The sequence below is a fragment of the Geotrypetes seraphini genome, chromosome 10 (assembly GCF_902459505.1).
Source record: "Geotrypetes seraphini chromosome 10, aGeoSer1.1, whole genome shotgun sequence".
NCBI lineage: Eukaryota > Metazoa > Chordata > Amphibia > Gymnophiona > Dermophiidae > Geotrypetes > Geotrypetes seraphini.
The window spans coordinates 43,530,363-43,554,083 of NC_047093.1; the positions used below are offsets into that span (position 1 = coordinate 43,530,363).

The 23,721-nt window shown below is 47.1% G+C and overlaps 1 protein-coding gene across 2 annotated transcripts in view; it reads right to left on the reverse strand.

The window, feature by feature from the left end:
* TBCD (tubulin folding cofactor D) overlaps positions 1-23,721 on the reverse strand; it is a 487,835-nt gene that overhangs the window by 33,945 nt on the left and 430,169 nt on the right. For both annotated transcript variants that reach the window (XM_033961208.1, XM_033961209.1), the window contains 4 exons: positions 23,248-23,369; positions 18,120-18,197; positions 7,958-8,047; positions 7,100-7,187 (listed from right to left, as the gene is read on the reverse strand). In XM_033961208.1, the coding sequence (XP_033817099.1) occupies positions 7,100-7,187; positions 7,958-8,047; positions 18,120-18,197; positions 23,248-23,369 (378 nt within the window). The remainder of the gene's footprint in view (positions 1-7,099; positions 7,188-7,957; positions 8,048-18,119; positions 18,198-23,247; positions 23,370-23,721) is intronic.

Genomic DNA, 23,721 nt, shown 5'->3' on the forward strand with positions numbered 1-23,721 from the left:
TAATGTCGAGCAACAGTGGAGGATGACTTTAGTCTCTGAAGCATATCCAGAAATTCTACCTTTTCTTGTAAGGTTTTCACTTTTTTCCCCCCTTTTGGGAGCACTATCGGAACCACTTGAACTCTTGTGCTTTGTAGCCTTGGTAGGAGACCTGATCTGATCTGTTCCTGAAGGAGAGGCAACCAGCGATTTCAGGGCAGCCAACCAGTGATTTCATGCATGCTGGGAAGAAGCCTTTCTCTCTAGGGATGCTGGGAAGGAGAAATTAGGTTCTTACCTGCTAATTTACTTTCTTTTAGCTTCTCCAGACCAGTAGAGGTTAACTTTACGAATGGGTATATATCTAATCATGACCAGCAGGTGGAGACTGAAAACAAAACTTTGGGACAGTATATCCTAGCCCCTCCTCTCTATTTCCCTCAGTCTGCCGAATAGCCAAGCAGAACCAAGAACTGGACAAAAAACAGAGAGAAAACACAATACTCCGAAAGGAGTAACAAATAACATACCCAAAAATGCTGTTGGAAAATGCAGAGGAGAAATTCCCGAAGGAAGAATGTCCCCACAGCTCGCCAGCTAAGCCAGCCGAGCCACAGCCGCTGTTCTTCAATTCTCCCCGGCCCTAGAAAAATACTAGAACCCGCAGCAAAAACCAAAAACTGCCCGCGCAACAGCCCCAACAACAACAGACAGGGTGGGGACCTCTACTGGTCTGGAGAAGCTAAAAGAAAGTAAATTAGCAGGTAAGAACCTAATTTCTCCTTCTTTAGCACTCTCCAGACCAGTAGAGGTTAACTTTACGAATGGGACGTACCAAAGCAGTCCCTCTCACGGGCGGGACCCCCGAAGGGCCGATACCAGTACACGCTCACCGAACACCGCGTCCCGACGCGCCTGCACATCAACCCGATAATGACGAACAAAGGAATGCAAGGAGGACCAAACCGCAGCCTTACAAATATCCAATGGAGGCACGAGCGACGACTCAGCCCAAGAAGCCGCCTGACCCCGAGTGGAATGAGCCTTGAGAAACTCCGGAACAGGCTGCTGTTTCAGAAGATAAGCGGAAGCAATCGTCTCCTTGATCCAGCGCGCAATAGTAGCCTTAGAAGCGCCAGCTCCCCGACGAGGACCAGCCAGGAGGACAAAGAGATGATCGGACTTCCGGAATTCCTGGGTCCGCTGCACATAAGAGCGAAGGACCCGACCGACATCCAACTTGCGCAGCTGCCGTTGCTCAGAAGAGCCCTCCCGACCACCCAAGACCGGGAGAACCACCGATTGATTGACATGAAAAGGAGAAACAACCTTCGGCAGAAAGGAAGGAACAGGCCGCAAGACGACCCGCTCCCTAGAAAACTCCAAGAAGGGAGCCCTACAAGAGAAAGCCTGTAGCTCAGAAACACGCCTAGCAGACGTAATGGCCACCAAAAAGACCGCCTTCAAAGTAAGGTCCTTCAAAGAACAGTCGTCCAAGGGCTCGAAAGGCGGACGCACCAAAACAGAGAGAACCAGAATAAGATCCCAAGAGGGAACCGAGGGCCGTAGGGGAGGCCTAAGCAACTTGGCCGCCCGCAAAAATCGAATCACATCAGGAAGAGCCGATAAACGCTGACCTGACACCAACCCTCGAAAGGCCGACAGGGCCGCAAGGTGAACCCGGAGAGAAGACCAAGCCAGGCCTCTATCCAGGCCATCCTGCAAGAACTCTAGAATGATAGGCAGAGAAGCGCGAAAAGAGGTCACTCCCCGCGCCCGACACCATTCCTCAAATAGACGCCAAACCCGCACATAAGCCCGAGAGGTAGAAAGCCTCCGGGACCCCAACAGTGTAGAGATCACCTTGTCTGAATATCCCTTCTTGCTAAGGCGACCCCTTTCAAGAGCCACGCCGTAAGACAGAAGGGAGACGGGTCGAACATGGGAATGGGACCCTGCATCAGAAGGTCGTCCGAGAGAGGCAGAGGAAGAGGATCCGTCACCCGGTGCCTCACCAGATCCGCATACCACGGACGGCGAGGCCAATCCGGCGCCACCAGCACCACCAAACTCGGATGGTGAACAATGCGAAGAAGTACTCTGCCCACCAGCGGCCAAGGAGGGAACACATACAACAGCCCCTCCGTTGGCCACTGCTGGACCAGAGCATCCAGACCCTCGGCCAGACCGTCCCCGCGACGACTGAAGAAGCGGGGCACTTTGGCATTGCCACCCGTGGCCATCAGGTCCATCAGGGGCTGCCCCCAAGCCTGCACTATCAACTGAAACGCCTCGGCGCCGAGACACCACTCTCCTGGATCTAGAAAGTGCCGACTGAGGAAGTCTGCCTGAACATTTTCTACTCCGGCTATATGAGAGGCCGAGAGGTCCAGCAGAGGGGACTCCGCCCAAACCATGAGCCGAGCCGCCTCCTGCGCCACAGGAGTGCTCTTGGTGCCCCCCTGACGATTGACATAAGCCACCGCCGTGGCATTGTCCGACAGGACTCTGACCGACTTGCCCAGCAAAAGGGAGTGGAAAGCTAACAGCGCCAGCCTGACCGCTCTGGTCTCCAACACGTTGATCGACCAGGAGGCCTCCTCCGCGGACCAGGTGCCCCGAGCTGAGTGGCCCATAAACTGAGCCCCCCAACCGAGGAGACTCGCATCCGTAAGGAGCACCGTCCACCGCGGGAGATCCAGACCCACCCCCTGAACCAGGTGAGGGGTCCGGAGCCACCAGCGCAGACTGCAGCGCGCCAAGCCTCGCAGGGGAACCGGAACATCCAAATCTTGCCTCCGGGGAGACCACCTCCGGAGCAGAGCATACTGAAGAGGACGCATGTGGGCCCGCGCCCACCTCACCACGTCCAGGGACGCCGCCATTGACCCCAGGACTTGGAGGAAATCCTGCGCCCGAGGACCCCGGGACGCCAAAAGCAGGCGAATCTGAGATTGCAATTTGCTCACCCGGGCCTCTGGAAGGAAGACCTACCCCAAGGAGGTGTCGAACATAACCCCAAGGCACTCCAGACGCTGAGCTGGGACCAACCGACTCTTGGAAAGGTTGACCACCCAGCCCAGCGACCAGAGAAACTCCACCACCCGAGCCGTAACCCGGGAGCTCTCCTGCAACGACTTTGCCCGAATCAACCAGTCGTCCAGGTAGGGGTGAACCAGGATGCCCACCGACCGCAAGGCTGCCGCGACGACCACCATTACCTTGGTGAACGTCCGAGGAGCCGTGGCCAGACCAAAGGGAAGCGCACAGAACTGAAAGTGCCGCCCCAAGATCGCAAAGCGAAGGAAGCGCTGATGAGAGGCCCGAATTGGAACCTGCAAGTAGGCCTCCGTCAGCTCGAGAGACGTAAGAAACTCCCCCGGCTGAACCGCCAGAATGACCGACCGCAGCGTTTCCATGCGGAAAGACGGAATCTTGAGAGCTCTGTTGATCCCTTTCAAATCCAGGATGGGCCGAAAGGTCCCCTCCTTTATGGCCACCACAAAGGGTCTGACGAAAAGCCTGCGTCTTCCATGGAGTCTGACATGGAGAAGCGAGAAAAAGGTCCGGCAGAGAGCGGGTGAACTCCAGAGCGTAACCGTCCCGCACCACCTCAAGGACCCACTGATCGGACGTGATCTCGGCCCATTTGGGGAAAAAATTTGCGCAGCCGGGCCCCCCACCGGAACCAAAGGGGGCGCCGGCAAGGAGTCATTGCGCAGGACGGGAAGCGGGGGAACCGGCGGAGGGATTCCCTGCCCCCCGACGGGCCCCCCGAAAAGGCTGCATGCGCTGGAAGAACCGACCCCGGGAAAACCCCGGAGACTGGAAAGAAGCAGCCCCCACGCCCAGGGCGATACTTGCGAAATTCCCGCAAACGCCCCCGGGCCGCACCCCCCCGAGACGCCGGGCGGGCACGGTCCTCCGGCAGACAGGGAACTTTCGAGTCCGACAGAGTCTGAATCAACTTATCCAAGTCCTCTCCAAATAAAAACGACCCCCGAAAGGGAAATTTAGTAAGCTTAGTTTAGGACGCAGCATCCGCCGCCCAAGCGCGCAGCCACAACACACGCCTTGCGGCCACGCCAAAAGCCATAGACTTAGCCGAGATCCGCACCAAGTCATAGAGAGCATCTGAGAGGAATGAGGCCGCCATCTCAATCTTCGCTACCTCCTGATCCACCAGAGACCAGTCGTCAGACTCTCGATCCAAGACCCGCTCCGCCCACCGAAACACGGCGCGAGCGACCAGTCCCCCACAAATAGCCGCCTGGACCCCAAAGGCAGAGACCTGAAAATTTTGCTTAAGGATGTTCTCCAATTTGCGCTCCTCAGAGTCCCGCAAGGCAGAACCGCCCTCAACAGGCACGGTATGCCGCTAGGAAATTGCCGAGACCACCGCATCCACGACTGGCGAAGCTAACGTAGCCCGATCCCCTTCAGGAATGGGATACAGGCGAGCCATGCTGCGCGCCAGCCGAAACGGCGTCTCCGGCGTTTTCCACTGCTCCAGAATAATATCCCGAATATCCTGATGCATAGGAAAAGAGCGGGAAACGGAACGGATCCCCCGTAACAGGGGGTCCCCCACACGCGGAGTCCCCGGCGGCGCGTCCTCAAAACGCCAAACCGAAGAAACCTGCTGAATAAGGTCAGGCATCTCATCTTTCTGAAAAAGGCGCACAACGGACGCCTCGTCACTGGAGAACGGGAAATCCGACAACCCGCCGCCAGCTTCCGTCCCCTCCAGAGGGTCCTGGAATTCCTCCGAAGGGTCCAGGTCCTCCTCCAGACCGACACGTTCCTCCGACCACAAATTCTCGTCCCACTACACCCGCGGACGCTTGGACAAGGGAGGCGGCGGAGGGGACGTCACGTCAGACGAGAGAGGCAAAGCCGCAGGGAGCGCGGAGGAAACCCCACCCCCCGAAACCCCCTGGGCGCAACCGGGACCCCCAGCCGCCTGAAAATAGGCTCTGCATAAAGAAAAGAAAAAATTCAGGGGAAAACCCCCCGAGGGTCCCAAGGGACTCCCTGCCACAGCAGGGGACCCAGCAGAACCTTGCCCCTGCATAGTCAAAACAGGGGGAAGGTCACCTGAGGTGGAAGACAAAATGGAGGGGCCAGACAGAGAAGATGGCGGTTTTCCCGCCAAAAAAGCTCCCTCCATAGCCTGAAGCGGCTGAGAAACCTGAATAGTCTCAGCCGCTAAAGCAGGCAAGCCGGCATCAGCTGTCAAAAAATCAGCTGAGAGGGAATCCTCTAAAACCCGACCGTCGGCGGCTCGGGGATTCCCTCCGTGGGCGGACGGAGAAGACCGGGCTTCCCCACCGTTCCCTGCCGACTCGCGAGGCACCATCGGCGGGGAGCTCTGGGCGCCTGCAGCCGCTGCCGACGGAGCTCCACCACCTCACCGACCCAAACCGCCGAGTTCAGGCCGGCCGCGAGTGCCTCGCGGCTGGACTAAATTTGTGTCCTACTCCCCCGGAGAAGGGCACAATTGCTCCATACGCGACCTAGCTAGAAAAAAGTGCCGGTTACATGAAAAAATACAGTAAAATACAGTTTTCTTAAAGGGATACAACCCTCCAGACCAGCACTACCTCAGGATTTTTTTTTTTTTTTTACAGAACAGACTCCACAGGCTCTCTAAGCAATATGCCTTGCTTGATTTAGGGGGCAAGGCTTACTGCTGAGGCTCCTCTAAAAAAATGTGGGGAGGTGGAGGAAGTGGGGGGAGGGACCCCGCTCGTGACCCGCCGGGTTTGACACCCCCGAGGTCGGACGAACCCCCAAACAGAGTCCGCCCAAGCTCCGTCCGGCCAAAAACAGGGACAACAAACCCCATAAACAAATTCCAACAGCCCTACCAAGGGAGATGGGTACAGATCACATCAACACCTGCTGGAGACTGAAAGAAGACTGAGGGAAATAGAGAGGAGGGGCTAGGATATACTGTCCCAAAGTTTTGTTTTCAGTCTCCACCTGCTGGTCATGATTAGATATATACCCATTCGTAAAGTTAACCTCTACTGGTCTGGAGAGTGCTAAAGAAGCAGCGTTTCTCTCAGTGCATATTGGGAAACATGGAAGCAGCAAATTTGTGGGAGAAAGCATGGAAGCAGCGATTCTCAAATCAGAAAAAATTAAGGCCAGTACTGGGCAGACTTGCATGGTCTATGTCTGTATATGGCCGTTTGGTTGAGGATGGGCTGGGAAGGGCTTCAATGGCTGGGATAGTTTGGATGGGCTGGAGTGAGCTTGAAGACTTCAGTACACTTTTCCCTCCAAATCCGCGGTTTCAGCATCCACGAATTCGGTTATTTGCGATTTTATTTTGGGGGGGGGGGGAAATTTTAATTTTTTTTGCCTTTTTTAAGCCTTACCTGGTAGTCTAGCAGGTTTTTGGGGCAAGAGTGATCTTCCTACATTCCTGCCCCATGCAGATCACTCATAGGAAATGGCTGTGGGGAGTTCATGTCGTAGTCTCGAGAGACTATGGGAGCTCATGGAAGCCATTTCCTATGAGTGATCTGCACGGGGCAGGAGTGTAGGAAGATCGCTCCTGCCCCGAAATCCCGCTAGACCACCAGGTAAGGTCCAGGATGCCGGGGGGGGGGGGACGGGGAGGCGGGAGGGAGGCAGGGTGGGTCAGAGCCAGCCGAGAAGTTATTTGCGGTTTTTCACACTTCGCGGTCCGACTCTGCACCTAACCCCCGTGAATATGGAGGGAGAAGTATAGATGGAACATAGCTTAGTACCGGGCAGAGCTTTAGGTTCTGGCCCAGCAATAGCTAAGAAGAAGGAAGATTTAAATTAATTCAGTAATTTAAACAGTGGGTAGGGTTGGGCAGACTGGATGGACCATTCGGGTATTTATCTGCCGTCATCTACTATGTTTCTATGTAGAAAGTTGCCACTCATTCTTGTGAGAAAACTATTAGAAACAGATCTAGCTTTTGGGATCTGCGAGGTACTTCTTAGTGATTTAGACTTGCTGCTGTCAAAGACAGAATGCTGGGTTTGATGGACCCTTGGTCTGACACAGCATGTAATTTCCTATGTTCTTAATGATTATGAATAAAGAACATTCTAAATTAGAAAGAAAATGACAACTTACTATTGGATATTGGTGGCACAGAAGAAGGAACAGCTGGAATAAGACCTTATTTCTAATGTTGCCGCTAAACTGAATCATGCCACAGAATCTAAAGAAAGTAAAAAGCATAAAGTCAGGCGAATTGCTTGCAGAAGAATTTCACATTACACATTTTAATTGATATTTCAAAAAACAGGGGCAATCTCCTTTTTTAAAAAATGGAAACGCACATAAGACATAAGAAAAAAAATATTTTTGGTACCGTAGGAAAGCAGAGATTTGAAGCATAATACAATTTTTTTTAAAATGAAAGTAGTAGAAATCTGTGCCAAAGATAGTAAAGAGTTTTCCAAGCCACAAACAATGTAGAAATAAAGACAGATTTTTAAAGCAGCAGCAGTTAGTGTGACAGAATATAAGTTCTATAAGCAGATTGGGTTATTCTTCTGTATGTTCATATAATGTAACATGATGTATGCATAACTACTTGGTCTATGATTTCACCATTAATGCCAGGCCCTTCAAAACCGTTTACATCTCAGAGGGAAAACTGCATAGATACTTTCAGCCATTCTTCTCCTCCAGCATATTTATAATTTTTACCCATTTGTGATGTTCTGGTCAATAAAAGGCAATGATGAAACTTTCCACATAAATGCACAACAAAAGGAAAGAAATGCTCCTATTTTTGAAGATCTTGCAAAAAGTTAAAAATTGTAAAAGACTGGTACTGTGATTTAAGATCTAAAGTTGCCTGTTTTTGAAGAAGCAGTCTGCTGAAGAACTGCATAGAGAATTAGGCAAAACAGACTCCCTGTCTGTCAAATATTCCTTTTATCATTAAATAAAGAAGTACTTGTTTGCATTCTACCAACTTACACTGCGATACTGGAAAGCAACTTATTGACATCTTTTGATTTTTTAATTTCTTCTTTACATAGGGACAACAATTCCAAAGCAAATGGATGGCTAGAAATTAAAAGAAAAGTTTAGGTTAGGATTTTGGTTTGAAAACACACTTGAAAAAGAAACCTTTTCAATTTGCAAGCATAAAAATGCAATTAAATTTCTTTCATTTTTTATCTTCAGAATGTGGGTATTCAGAAAAATGATGACTTGTAAAGAAAAGTTAAAGCATAGCAAGGCACAAGTACCGTATTTTCACGCATATGACGCGTGCGTTATACACGATTTTACAAACCGTGCATAACCTTGCGCGTTGTATAAAATTTTTTTTACATCGTTCCCCCCCCCGACGTCCAATTCACCCCGCAGGACCGCTCGCACCCCCACCCCGAAGGACCGCTCGCACGCACTCGCACCCCCACCCCGAACGACCGCTCACACCCCCACAGCCTCCCAACTCCCTCCCCCCATCATGTAGAAGCTCCTACCGTTGTCCTGCTGCTTCCTCTTCCGGCGGTCCCGGCCCTTCTGTGAGCCCTGCGTCTGCGCTGCTTCCTCTTCCGGCGGTCCCGTCCTTTCTCTGACGTCAGAGAAAGGGCGGGACCGCCGGAAGAGGAAGCAGCGCAGACGCAGGGCTCATAGAAGGATCGGGACCGCCGGAAGAGGAAGCAGCAGGACAACGGTAGGAGCTTCTACATGATGGGGGGAGGGAGTCGGGAGGCTGTGGGGGTGTGAGCGGTCATTCGGGGTGGGGGTGCGAGTGCGTGCGAGTGGTCCTTCGGGGTGGGGGTGCGAGCGGTCCTGCGGGGTGAATTGGACGTCAGGGGGGGGCATCAGGCTTTCAGGGTGGGACAGGACTTCAAGGGGGAGAGGAGAGTCGGGACGACCGAAAGGAGAGTCGGGGTGGCCAGAGGAGAGTCGGGGCGGGAGAAAGGAAAGTCGGGCGACGACGGGAGAGTCGGGGCGGCATGTGTGGTATACGGGTGTGTGCGGTATATAAAAATTTATTTACATAAATTAGTTTCCCGCACGCTATACCCGTGTGCGCGTTTTACACGGGTGCGCGGTATATGAGTGAAAATACGTAATAGAGTTTCATTGAATAAGAAGTTGCTAACCTTTAACAGGTGTCCTGTGAAGAAGACTGGCTCATCAATTACACAAGTGGGTCACATGCATGCACTCTCTATCCACTGGATTCTGTTAAGATAAAGCCTTTCACTCTACATGATAAATATTCCTGCACTACTGCAATCCCACTCAGTTCAAGCCAATGCAGTGGAGGATGGTTTTATGTGACTGATGAACAACAGTCTTTAGAGAATACCTGTTACACAGGAAATGTTTCCTTTATCTTGAAGCCCATCGGGTTTTGAGGATATCCCTAGTGAATATGCATGAGAGAGATTTGCATATAATGTAAGTGGTAAGTATGCAAATATGTCTCATGCATATTCACTAGGGATATCCTCAAAACCAGGGGTGCCCAATATATCGATTGCGATCGACCGGTAGATTGGGAAGGCAATGTGAGTCGATCACAGAGCCCATCCCAGGCTCCGTGATAGACTCGTGTTGCTGTACCGATCTACCGAACCAATCAGCCTTCCTCTTCCTGACGTCCTCCACCACCGCCCCAAGCTCTCCCTGCAGAAGTGTTGCGCTGACCAGCATTCCGCTCTCCCAACGTCAATTCTGATGTCAGGGAGCAGGGTGCTGGTCAGCGTGATGCTTCTGTAGGGAGCGCTTGAGGCGGAAGTGGCTTGAGGGCCTGTTCCCCAATGGCAGTGGCAGTAGCTTGGGGGAGGGCAGGGAGACAGAAAGAAAGGGGAGAGGGAAGGGACAGAGGAAGAAAAAGTTGGGAGAGGGAATGAGGTCTGGAGGAGAGGAAGCATACAGTAGGCTGAAAGAAGGGAAGAAATATTGGATGCACAGTCAGAAGAAGAAAGTGCAACCAGAGACTCATGAAATCAACAGACAACAAACATAGGAAAAATGATTTTATTTTCAATTTAGTGATCAAAATGTGTCCGTTTTGAGAATTTATATCTGCCGTCTATATTTTGCACCATGGCCCCCTTTTGCTAAACCGAAATTGTGGTTTTTAGCGCAATAAGCCTATGAGCGTCAAAAGCAGCGCAGGATATTTAGCGTAGCTCCCTGCGCTAAAAACTGCTATCGCGGTTTAGTAAAAAGGGAGGGGGGTATATTTGTCTATTTTTGTATGGTTGTAACTGAGGTGACATTGCATAGAGTCATCTGCCTTGACCTCTTTGAAAAAATCCCAGAATATAAATGATAATTAACATTTTCTCTGCGTATAGTGTGCTTTGTGTTTGTTTAAATTTTATTGTTGGTAGATCATTTTGACTTGGTCATTTTAAAAGTAGCTCGCAAGCCTAAAAAGTGTGGGCGCCCCTGCTCAAAACCCAACTGGCCAGGGGTCTCCCAGGACAAGTTTGAGAGCCACTGATCTAGAGAATAACTGGATGTGAGTGTGTGGTTGAACTCTAAATGATTGAACATCTCCTCAATAAAGGCGGAACTTACAAGTGTGACCATAGTCCTAATATGACAGGCCTCAATATACCTTTCTGATTTTTACCTGGGCATAGCAAAAGGAGATGCAATCTGATACAAAAGTAGAAATGGTGCACTTTAGATATCACGTTTCCAGATCTATCGAGGTCAAAAGAGCAAAAAGCTGGGCAGACTTTCATGGGTCCAAAATCTGCTCCTACAGCCTAGGATTAAATTGGAAGCCCGCTATCACCTTAGAGAGGACTTTAAACCCAATATACAAGGTTAATGTTGGTGGCATTTGGAGGTAGCTCTGAGAATTAAATAACTGAAAGCAAAATAGTCACTCTGGTGGCTTAATGGTTAGTTTCATCTATTTATTTATTTATTTGAACATTTGTTATACCATCAAATGGTCAAATAGATATCAAGTAGGTTTACATTGCACAGTAGATCAATGGAATAATAAGGCAATACAAAGAAAACACAAAAGGGAGGAGTAAGAGGCAGGTGAAAAAGTATTCCTTGTTCATAATAGATATAATAAACTATGGGATACTAGGACAGGGAGCAAGTGGTGGAGAAAGGAAGATAAGAAACCCTTGAAAAGCCTGTTTGGCAATGAGCTTCAATGCCACTTTGATTTTCAGTTTTGAAGATATTGAATGGCAGTTGGAGGGAGATTGTTCCAAAGAGACGAAGCAACACGGCAGAAGGCTATATCTTGAGAAATATCAAATCATATGCAGACAACTGTGGGGATCACTAAGACATTAGAATTTGCAGACTTGAGTCCACAAGAAGGGCAGTATAGAGAAGCCTGACAAGCAGGTGCTACAGAATAATAGTCAAGAAAATTCAGTGTTCCCGCTAAGCTGCGCTGGCCTGCGCTCGCGCACAAAATATTACATCGCAGCGCACAAGTTTCTCTTCACAGCGCACACACGCGTCGCAAAGGTAAGGGGAGGTAAGGTAAGGGGACGCATTGGGGGGATTGCACTTCCCCACAATTGCCATGCTTCGGTTCCTCTTCTTCCTTCCTTCCTCCCCCCCCGCGGGACCCTGCGGCACCATCAACTCTTACTCCCTCTAATGTCGGCCCTGCAGCTCCAGACTTCCTCGCACCTTCTCCCCTCCCCCTTTGGATCGCTATTATTTTAAATGTTATAGCCGCGGAGCTGTATCCATCAGTGGAGATGTCTAACCTCGGCCTGCCCCGGAACTCTTACTGCAACAGTGACTTCCTGTTCCTGCCTAGACGGGCGGCTGCTGCAGTAAGAGTTCCGGGGCAGGCCGAGGTTAGACATCTCCACTGATGGATACAGCTCCGCGGCTATAACAGCTCCTGCAGCTCTGCACTTCCCCACAATTGCCATGCTTCGGTTCCTCTTCTTCCTTCCTTCCTCCCCCCCCCCCCCCGCGGGACCCTGCGGCACCATCAACTCTTACTCCCTCTAATGTCGGCCCTGCAGCTCCAGACTTCCTCGCACCTTCTCCCCTCCCCCTTTGGATCGCTATTATTTTAAATGTTATAGCCGCGGAGCTGTATCCATCAGTGGAGATGTCTAACCTCGGCCTGCCCCGGAACTCTTACTGCAGCAGCCGCCCGTCTAGGCAGGAACAGGAAGTCACTGTTGCAGTAAGAGTTCCGGGGCAGGCCGAGGTTAGACATCTCCACTGATGGATACAGCTCCGCGGCTATAACATTTAAAATAATAGCGATCCAAAGGGGGAGGGGAGAAGGTGCGAGGAAGTCTGGAGCTGCAGGGCCGACATTAGAGGGAGTAAGAGTTGATGGTGCCGCAGGGTCCCGCGGGGGGGGGGGGTGGGGAGGAAGGAAGGAAGAAGAGGAACCGAAGCATGGCAATTGTGGGGAAGTGCAGAGCTGCAGGGAAGAGTGTTGCGGTACCCAGCTGGAGGGAGAAGGAAGATGAGGGAGGGAATTAAAGGAGATGCCAGGGCTTGGAGCGTAGGAGGAAGGTATGCCAGTCTAAGGGAAAAGGAAGGGGGAGATGTGAGAGCATGGAGGGGGAGCGAAAGATGGAAGAAAAGGAAAGGAGAGAGATGCCAGAGAATCAGGGAAGGGGAGATACCAGACTATGAGGAGAGGTGTGGGAGAGGGAAGGCGAGGAGAGAGATGCCAGACCAATGGGGTGAAAGGAGAGATGGAAGGGGGAGGCATACAGTTTCTGGAAGGGGCATAGAAGGAGAGAAGATGCCATATAGGGGAAGAGAGACGGCAGACAGTGGATGGAAGGAAGAGAGTTACAAGAAGATGAGGAAAGGAGAAACCACAGAAGACAAAGGTAGAAAAAAATTTCTATTTATTTATTGCTTTAGGAGACATGTGTCACTGTTTCTGTGAAGCATTGTATGCAGAGTCCAGCTTCTTGCTGGTTCAATTTAACCTTTGTCTATGTATTTTTATTTTATCCCCCCTTTTACAAAAACTGTGAAGCGTTTTTAGCACCAGCCTTGGTGGTAGCAGCTCTGATGCTCAGAATTTTATGAGCATCAGAGCTGTTACCTCCGTAGCTAAAATCCACACTACAGTTTTGTAAAAGAGGGAGGGGTTAGTTTGTGATTACATATTCCTTACTAGGCGAAGGTGTTTTCTGTGTTCTGTGTGTTTTCTGTTAGGATTGACGGTGTAGGATTGATCTGTGCTGGTCTGGCTTGTTTAGTTTTACAATGGGTGTATTGATGTACTGCTCACTGCAATATGTAAGATGCTGCCTTTTCCTAGGTACTCATGTGTGACGTGTGGTTTGTTACTAAAAATCATGTTTTTCTTACAGATGGGGGGGGGTGCCAAAAAATGATGGGCCCCGGATGTTACATATGCTAGGTACGCCACTGTATGTAAAGATACCAGAAAGCTGGCGTAGCAAAAACTTCTAAGTTTTGAGTATTTAACCCTCCCACAATCTCACGGGCACTCGTTTCAAGTTTATTGAGATTTTGATTTAAACGCAATATCAAATATTTTCAATGCGTATAACAAAAATAAATTTGGGGAAATAAATAAAACCATTTGAACCAGTGTTCCCGCTAAGCTGCGCTGGCGCACAAAATATTACATCGCAGCGCACACGTTTCTCGTCACAGCGCACAATCGGAAGAGGCGTACGGCAGATGGCAGGGCGGCGAGAGGAGAATCGGGCGAGTTGGCTCATAACTTGCTGGCGCCCGATATTTTTGGCTCACGGTGAAAAAAGTTTGCTCACAACACCCGCCCGCTTAGAGGGAACACTGGTCAAGAACCACATTAACATTTCATGATAACAAAGCACAATACAAATAAAACACCTTAATAGGTATGCAAAAGAACATTCAAATAACATGGATATTGTGCTTACGATATCATTTCAATACAATGAAACATCTTAATAGGCGGGGGAGGGGGTCAAGTGCAATTCAAATAGAGACAAATTGAGTAGGACAAAAGCATTGTTGAAATGAAGAGGTAACTAAATTGAAGGCACCACTTAGGTCCTTAATTGGTAAAGGTGGTAGATCAAATCAATAAATAAGAATTTCTAATGTTCTTCTTTCTTAGTTCTATAGCATATACCTATAAAACCAATACAAATTATATTAAAACTCTAATATTTTAGAAATACCTTCAGTTTTATTCAATGTCATTCTCTTGGGCCCTTCTGAACAACAGGGCTAAAATTGTTTGGGCTCTTCCCCCCCCCCAACCAATTTTTGGAAGTTTTTCCACCTGAAAATTTGTTTTCATAAACCAATTCATTTTAGTCCATTCCTTCACGTTTCTTGAAACAAAGTGCACATTAACTTTGAGTACATAAGAAAAAAGACTTTTAAGGAACATTGTATATTAATATTAGAAATATTAAGGTGCGCTAGCGGTTTTAGCACGCGCTAAAATGCCACACGCGCTAGCCGCTACCGCCTCCTTTCAAGCAGGCAGTAAATTTTCAGCTAGCGCACGCTATAGCATGCGCTAATCGAGTGCATGCGCTAAAAACGCTAGCGCACCTTTGTAAAAGGAGCCCTAAGTCTATCACACTCTCGGTTGCCTTTGTCAGCAAACCTAAGTCATAATGTAGCTACGTGAATGCGATTTTAAACTGATCCGACAACCCTTATACTGCTGAAATGCAGCAAAACAAAGAGGCCACTTGGAACTTTACATCTGGAATTAATTTAGTAAATGTAACCTTATGTTAAGGTTTTTATGTTTCAAACAGGCACACTTTCTCCTCCTCTCTGCCAATTTCACATTTGTAATAACTTAACCCAACCTGCATGTCTTTTCAAACATCTTAAGTTTCAGGCTTTCTTTCAAAAGGAAATTGAGAAAATTCCTTCTCCCTGGCAGGCTAAGCTTTAGGAGAAAAGAGCAGCAGTACCTAGGGAAAAGGAGGTCAGTCCAAAATTCTTTACATTAGGTAAATTGGCTACACGTGTTCCTGGGTAGAGAAGACTTTGAAAGGTAGGCTGGGTTTCCATTAGATAAAAGCCAGTGCACAGGGTGGTCCAGAGATCTAAGCAACACCAGAGTGTGTCTAGTTAGATTATGATGTAGAACAAGACAGAATGAGCAATGCCTAAAGGGTCCCACAAGTGGTAAATATTAGTGAAAATAAGTTACTAATCCTTTATCTCTCTAGAATGTTCTATTAATACAGACCAATTTCCTGGTTAAAATATTTTTCTCTTAATTTCTTTTTATTAGCATAAAAGCAGAAAATTTGGTGTGCTATTATACTGAAGCCCATTGATCTAAATCACCTGTTAAAATCCTCCTCTGAAAATATCCCATCCTCAGACTACCATTTCATAAAAATAACTGTTTTCCTAGGAAATGAGGTAGATCTAAAATCACAGATTAGCATTCCAAAGACAACACCAAAAATTTCTCTCAATATACCTGAATTCACAATCTCTGAACCTGCAAACATCTTCTCGAATGATCTAGATAATGGTCCCCAACCCTGTCCTGGAGGGCCACTAGCTAATCGGATTTTTGGAATAGCCCTAATGAATATGTATGGGGCAGATCTGCACTCCTATCATTTTTATTACATGCAAATCTCTTTCATACATATTCATTAGGGCTATCCCAAAAACCTGACTGGCTGGTGATCCGCCAGGACAGGGTTGGAAACTACTGATCTAGATCATTAAAAATAAGTAAGCTTACAACATATTTAACAATACACTTCCAGGGGGCATTTTAATAAATAAGAAATTTTACTAGACTGTCTGAGGGTAAAGGAAAAATTCTTCCCACTAGCTTATGAAAGATCTCAAAACACATTTATAGATTCAAATTATGAAAGAAAAGTTCTAGGATCAGGTCACTTAATCCCCCATTGTCCCAGGTACATTAAATAGACTCTGAATCTAGCGGGAAAGAGAGGGAAAAATGCTTGAGTACCTGAATGTGCTGTAAACCACTTAGGCTATAAGTAGTATATAAATGTATACATAAACTAAATAAATAAATAAATCCCTGGAGGAGATATCAACTTATTCCATGAAGAACTAAGCATGTATGTTTTTCTACTGTGGTTAGTATTTTTTAAGTGATTCCAATGTAGCATAACAAATATTTATTTTTATACCGCAATACCATTAAGTTTTATGCGATTTACAAAATAGAATAAAAAACTGCATATTTACAGTTGAATGTAATACATTAATACCCTAAGTATCTTGTAAATAAATACGTTTTCAATTGTCTCCTAAAATGCTGTTAAGACAGTGAATTGCAAACTGTGTGCCATGGCAAATCCTGGGTGTGCAACCAGGGATTTATTTATTTATTTTAAAAATTTATATTCTGCATATCCTGTAATTCTATGCGGAGTACAATAAGACGTCCAAATGAGAAATAACAAATTACAATCTTTACATACAACACATATATCATCAATAAGACAGCAAAACAACATGATACAATAAACATATTACAATACAACCAACAAACATATAATAATACTACTGACAATAAACAACGCAAACAGAAATACTTAATTGCTGTTAGTTGACTGCTGGTTCATTACTCGCTGTTACTGATTGCAAAAGCATGCAAGAACAGAGCCGTTTTCAGCTTTTTTTGAAGGACACGAGTGTCACTTCCGGCAATCAGTGCCTCTTCTTCTCTCCGCCTCCACATGAACCTTGTCCCATTTTCCCTGAGCTCGAGGCCGTGTTTAGAGGGCCTCCGAGCATGCGCAGATGTCAAAGTGATGACATTGTGTGCTGCGTGCGACGTCATTGTGTTGATGTCTGCGCATGCTCAGAGGCCCTCCAGACAAGGCCCTGAGCTCAAAGAAAACGAGACAAGGTTCATCTGGGCGGGAGTGGGGTGGGGCGGGGGCAGAGCAGGGTGGGATTGTGGGTGTGCCACTGGAAAGCATTTGGTCCGTTAGTGTGTTGGAGCAAAAAACAATTTGCGGGACACTGGTGTACGACAATTACTCTTGATTAGCATGGCATTAGTGAATTCCAGTGATACACTTTGTTCAAGTGCTAACCTGAGCACAGTAGTCCTTTATGTCATTATATTGTGCTGCAAGCTTAGATACAGCTTTACAAAGCTGTGTTACAATTAGATTAAGTTGCTTCCATATGGCAAATCAGTGACCTGTCAAAAGTGCGCAGGACATCTGCGCACTGACAGTTCTACCCCGACATTTGTGCGTGCTGCAGTATTCCTTTCTTTTTGTGATCTGAGGGGAGCTGTGGGGGGGATCCCCCCACTACATTCATGCTCTGGTTGAGCAATGTGTGTGTATGTGGGGGGGGGGGTGATCCCTCCCCCCACTAAACTTACAACTCACGCGCGATCTAAACTTACAAGGCATTTTGCACTCTGAGGGGGTGTTTGGGGGGAACCCCCCAAGCACTCACATTCTAGTTGAGGTGGGGGGTGTCCAATGCCGATGCAATCTTTTCTGCAAACCTCCCCCCACTATACTTACATTTCCGTCTCAACAAATTTCCTCTGTTCATGCGTGCGACGGAGCGCAGTTGTCGGCGCGCCAATGTCCTGCACGCTATTGATAGTGTACCGGCAAATCAGGTTCCAGGTTAGACATCTTTAGGAAACTGAGAGGCAATTCTTCCTGTTCCTACATACCTTCACATAGGACACTGCTTTCAAAGGGCCTGCCATCATGGAAATTTCACTTTCCGTTGACTCTCACACCCCTTTTGATAGAACCTCTCTAGTTGTCTTCAGTGCTTGGAAGAGCCTTGCTAGACAGAACCCAATACTAAATGGACCATTATCCAAATTTATGGAGACATGTAGTCATTAAATAGCCACCCTATACCGTGGCTGGAAGAGTGTAACAGTGGATGGGCAATTATACCATGTACTGCAATGTGTCATTTCTTATTTACTTTTAAATTACCAACTACTTGTCACTGTCAGATAGGACGTTGGTTCATTCTTGCAATTCTAATATTATGTTATGTTCTAACACATTCTTTCAAGAAAATGCAACTAATGTAGGTGATGAAAAATGTTTCCTAACAATAAAATTCAGCTCTATGTATATATAAAAATCCTACCACTTCATCTCTTTCTTCCTAAAAGAAAAACAAAGTAATATAGTTTAGTATAAGTATTTACTTCTCTTCAGCTGCGAACACATCAAAACAACCATTGGCCAGCATCTGGTCTAGCATCTTCAAAAGAGGAATGGAAACTCTATGGGGAAAAAATAAACACATAAGATTCATTGCAATTGATTTCTTTCTTGATAGTTGTTTAGAACAAAGACAACTAGAAGAAGTTCTAACAGAAACTATAACACTACTCAAGCAATAACTCAGGGGTGCCCAATACGTCGATCGCAATCGACCAGTAGCTCAGGAAGGCAACGTGAGTCGATCGCGGAGGCCATCCCGGGCTCCGTGATAGACTCGTGTTGCCGTCCTGATCTACGGGCCGATCAGCCTTCCTCTCCAGTGTTCTCCCTAGGGCACAGGTGTCAAAGTCGGTCCTCGAGGGCCACAATCCAGTCGGGTTTTCAGGATTTCTCCACTGAATATGAATTGAAATCAGTGCATGCAAATAGATATCATGCATATTCATTGGGGAAATCTTGAAAACCCGACTGGATTGCAGCCCTCAAAGACCGACTTCGACACCCCTGCCCTAGGGCCTTTTAGCTGGGCGGTTCGCCCAGCTATCATCTGCCGCTGCTGAACATTAAAAAAAAAAAACCCAAAAACCGGATTGGAGATTTCAGCCCTTAGCGAACTTATGCTCCGGGCTCTAACATGTGCGTGCCGGCTTCTCTTCTCTTCCCTCCGAAACCGGAAGTTATGTCCGGAGGGGGGGGGGGAGAAGGGAAGCCGGCATGCACATGTTGAGAGCCCTGAAGCAAGAGTTCGCTACGGGCTAATGCGGGAGACAGGTTAGTGAAGCATTTGTTCTTCTTCCTGCCGGGTCCTGCCTACTTTCTGTTTCCGCGAAGGCAGGACCCGGCAGCATTTCCCCCAATAGGTTGATCACGATCTTGGGCTGATCAGCCTTCCTCTTCCTGACGGCAGAATTGACGTCGGGGAGAGGAATGCTGGTTGGCCGAAGCAGGGAGAGCTTGAGGCCTGTTATTGGTGGCGTTTGGGTCCTGGTCCCCGATGGCAATGGCAGTGGCTTGGGGGAGGGCAGGGAGAAAGAAAGAAAAAGGGCAGGCAAGGGAGACAGAAGGAAAGAAGAGAAACAGAAAAAGAAAAGAAAAGAAAGGGAGGCAGAGAGAAAGAAAGGGCAGGGAAGAGGAAGGAAAAGTTGGGGGAAGGAATGAGGTCTGGAGGAGAGGAAGCATACAGGCTAAAAGAAGGGAAGAAAGATTGTATGCACAGTCAGAAGAAGAAAGTGCAACCAGAGACTCATGAAATCACCAGACAAGGTAGGAAAAATGATTTTATTTTAAATTTAGTGATCAAAATGTGTCTGAATTTATATCTGCTGTCTATATTTTACACTAAGGTCCCCTTTTACTAAACCGCAATAGAGGTTTTTAGCGCAGGGAGCCTATTAGTGTCGAGAGCAGCGCTGGGCATTCAGCGCAGCTCCCTGCGCTAAAAACTGCTATCGTGGTTTAATAAAAAGGGAGGGGGTATATTTGTCTATTTTTGTATGGTTGTTACTGAGGTGACAATGCATAGAGTCATCTGCCTTGACCTCTTTGAAAAAATCCCAGAATATAAATGATAATTAACATTTTCTCTGCGTACAGTGTGCTTTGTGTTTTTTTAAATTTTATTGTTGGTAGATCATTTTGACTTGGTCATTTTAAAAAGTAGTTTGCAAGCCCAAAAAGTGTGGGCACCTCTGCAATAACACAACAAGTGCCTATTCAAAATTGTAAACGGTCTACTCTTATTCTATTCTTATATATTTATATTCCACACTATTCTCACAAACTCTTAGGACGCCTAGTAATGCCTATGTTAAAAAGTAATGATTTAATGGTAAGAAATGGGACTAGATACCAAAACTTTTTTCCATCGAGTAATAGTTAATTAAATGCAAAAGCCTCAGTCCCATCACTCCACCGCTGTTAGGATTCTGAACCGCGGGAAGAAATTACGTGGTGACTTTCATCACTGGCTCTTGTGCATTTACCAATTTCTTACCATTAAATCATTGCAGTATATGGACGGATATTAAGGTTGTAACACAACTAACATAGCCATTATTCAAATGCTTTATGTTAAAAAGTAAGTATGGTTATGGGCGGAGAATAGGTGTGGTTGACTTAGGCATTGTCGGGCGCATGATATAGGTGCTGCCAAATTAGGCGAGTGAAAAGCTGATCTAATAGAGCTTAAGTATGCTTATGCGCCACTAGCCATGATTCTGTAAACGGCACTGCTTTTTGACTGACAACTATGCCGCTGTGTGCTGTTTATAGAATCTGGCCCCAAGTGCTCCCACGTTGATTGTCTTAACCAGTTAGTACACAATAATACAGCATATGTTAGCTGGTTAACGCTTCCATGCCCACTCTCTGCCTATGACACATTGTCTCCTAAAAATATATATTTTTTAAATGCAAACAGGCAATATACTGCAAAATGCTTTAACACATTTCTACTTAAAGCAGAACAAATGGCAATATTTTGAATATCTCAATCAGGAGCTTCCTTTCACATAATTTTGGGAGTCAGATGACAGATACAGCCCCGGGAGCCCGTTGACAAAGCGCTTTGGGGGTAATAATTTTTTTTTTAAAAAGTCTAAAACGTGTCCTAAGTGGCTACTTGGACGATCAAAAAGCCTGATCGTCCAAGAACCCATAACCAAAGCTGGTTTTTAGATGTATCTAAAACCAACTTAGGCCTTTCCCCTGCCTCTAGACGCACAGAAAGAAAAGAGGTGTGTTTAGAGGAGGGGAAAGGGAGGGCAGTGGGCGGGAGGTGGGCTGACCTACACCTAGGCGTACAACACCTATAACCAAAACAGTTTAGTCGGCACTTAGACCTGTTTGACTTAGACGAAAGAAAACCAGGTCCGCTTGCGCCATCAGTTCAGCGGCCCGGCAACCTAACCATCGCGGCAGGAGAGATGCCTCTTCTCCCCTACTGCGATGCCATCACTCTTCTACCCGAACTGCTGTGACCTGCGGCAGTTCGGGTAGAGGAGTGATGGCATCGCGGTAGGGGAGATGAGGCATCTCTCCTGCCGCGATGCATCACTCCCCCCCAACACAACATCGGGGCAAGAGGGAGCCCAAGCCCTCTTGCCCCGGCCAACCGCGACCCTCCCCCCCCCCGATTCGATCAGGGCAAGAGGGAGCCCAAGCCCTCTTGCCCCGGCCAACCGCGACCCCCCCGACTCGATCGGGGCAGGAGGGATCCCAGGCCCTCCTGCCCTCGATGAACCCCCCTCCCCCCAACGCCGCCCCTCCCAGAACCCCCGACCACCCCCTAGCCGACCTGCGACCCCCCGGACGACCCCCCCACCCCCCTTCCCCGTACCTTTTTTTTCGGGCTTGGGCTCCCTCTTGCCCCGATCAAGTCAGGGGGGTCACGGTTGGCCAGGGCAAGAGGGCTTGGGCTCCCTCTTGCCCCGATCGAGTCGGGGGGTCGCGGCTTCAGCAGGGCAAGAGGGCTTGGGCTCCCTCTTGCCCCGATGTTGTCGGGGGGGGGGGGGGGTTGGTGGTTTGACATGGCAGGAGGGCTTGGGCACCCTCCTGCCTGGATGGTTGTGGGGGGGATTCTGTAACCGGTGTTGTTTTTGACAGACACCGGTTACAGAATCCAGCTTTTAGGCGAAGGACTGGCTCCTCCTTCGCCTAAAAGCTCTTCTGTTGGATGTTTGGGGCTTAGGCGTTTTTTTCTTTCATTATGGCTAAAAAGTGCAGACGTGCTGTGGGTGTACTTTTAGACGTAGTGGTGATTGGACGTTTAGGCAGAGGAAGGCCATAATCAAAACATGAACGTTTGTTTTGGTTATGGACACTTTCCCTGTTTCTGGGTTGAACGTTTAGGGACTTAGGCCAAAAGGGGACTTAGACGCTTTTTTTGATTATGCCCCTCAACGTGTGCAAAACATGTTGGGGCACAACTCCCGTTCTAAGGCTGAGCTAAATGCTTTATATTAATATTTATCAATATAAGTATATTTTGTTATACTATTTCATGCTATTTATACTCTATAAATGACCTAAACAACAAAGCTATATTTACATGTTGAGACCAATGATGAAAGGCACCACGTGATTCTTCCCGCTTTTGAATGATCTAAAGCGGTGGAGTGGTGGGGCTGAGGTCTCCTCATAGTGAGATACTGGATACTACTAGTGGTGATAAGATTACATTTGGAGCTTCGAGTTAGAGATTAACACATTTCTACAACAGCCTATTTGCAAGTGCTAACTGAGCACTAAGGACTTAACATACTTTAGCAAAAGGGCTTCTCTATTCTCTATTACTTGGTTGCTTACAAAAGGACCTAAAAATACAAAGTGGCCTCAGCCAAATGCTTTCTAAAGTAGCAGTCATTAAAGAAAAATACAAAGTTTCAAGTTTATTACAGCTTAATATATCGCCTTAATTACCAAAGCGGTTTACATCTTACAAAATTATTTAAAAAAAAATGAATGGAGCAATCAAAACTTAAGATACAAAGGGCCACCTTTAAAAATATTAAAGGGAGAATACGCTACAAATCGGCAGTTCCTACTGGCAATGTGTGTGTCCACCCTCTAAAACTTCCTTCACTTAACTGAGTTTCTTTACTCAGACTGCTGTAGCTATGATATTGGCTGCTCATTCAATTGCCCCCTGCAAATGAACAGATTCATGCCTATATCGAACATATTTACACTGTCTAATGGTTTCTGGGAGTGCAGTATTGCTTATTTTTAATAATGCAAGACAAATATTTAAATGTACATTATAATGCAGTTCTAAGCAGACAACAGAGCTTTTAGCCACTACTAACTTAAATAAGGATCCACACAAATACTATTCAATACATTGAATAACTTTTGCTTTAAGGAATCATTCCCTACTGTAGGAAGCTCAAATTATTTTTGCCAGTAGTCAAAAGTGATGCACAATACTATTTATTTGAATTATAAGAGTATTTACTATGCTTGGACAAAATTCATAAATGGATTCTGTGGGACTGTTTTCTTCTCATTCTTCTATGTTCTTCCATTGCACATAACCCACTGGCAATAAAGAAGCAATCCGTTGGCCGAGTGGAATTGCTCAGAATCCTGTTCAGTAAATGAGAGACTCACCTGTCATTCCGCAAGTTATCCCGGAACAGTTTTAACAGAGTTGCACTCAAGCTGTTCATCTGCTCAATATCTTCTTGGATTTTCTGGACGTAATCAAAAAGATTCTGTGCAGAGTGCTTCACCTGTAAATCAAAATCAATTCTATGAGAAGACAAATTATTACAAATACAAACAATGGAGCAATCAAAACTTAAGATACAAAAGGCCACCTTTAAAAATATTAAAGGGAGAATACACTACAAATCAGCACCAGAGCTGCAGTCTTAACCTGTGAATTAAAAAACAAAAACACACTAGAACTTGCTTATATATGTCTTTATGAAAACAAAGCATCTTACGTAGCTATATTGACAGTACCATATATCCCCCTAAAAGCTCTCTACACTCTATCTTTGAACATAGACTAACCATACCCATCTCCACCAGGGCTAGATTAGAATCTACGCATAACAGTGCATTTTTCTGGTTGGTTCC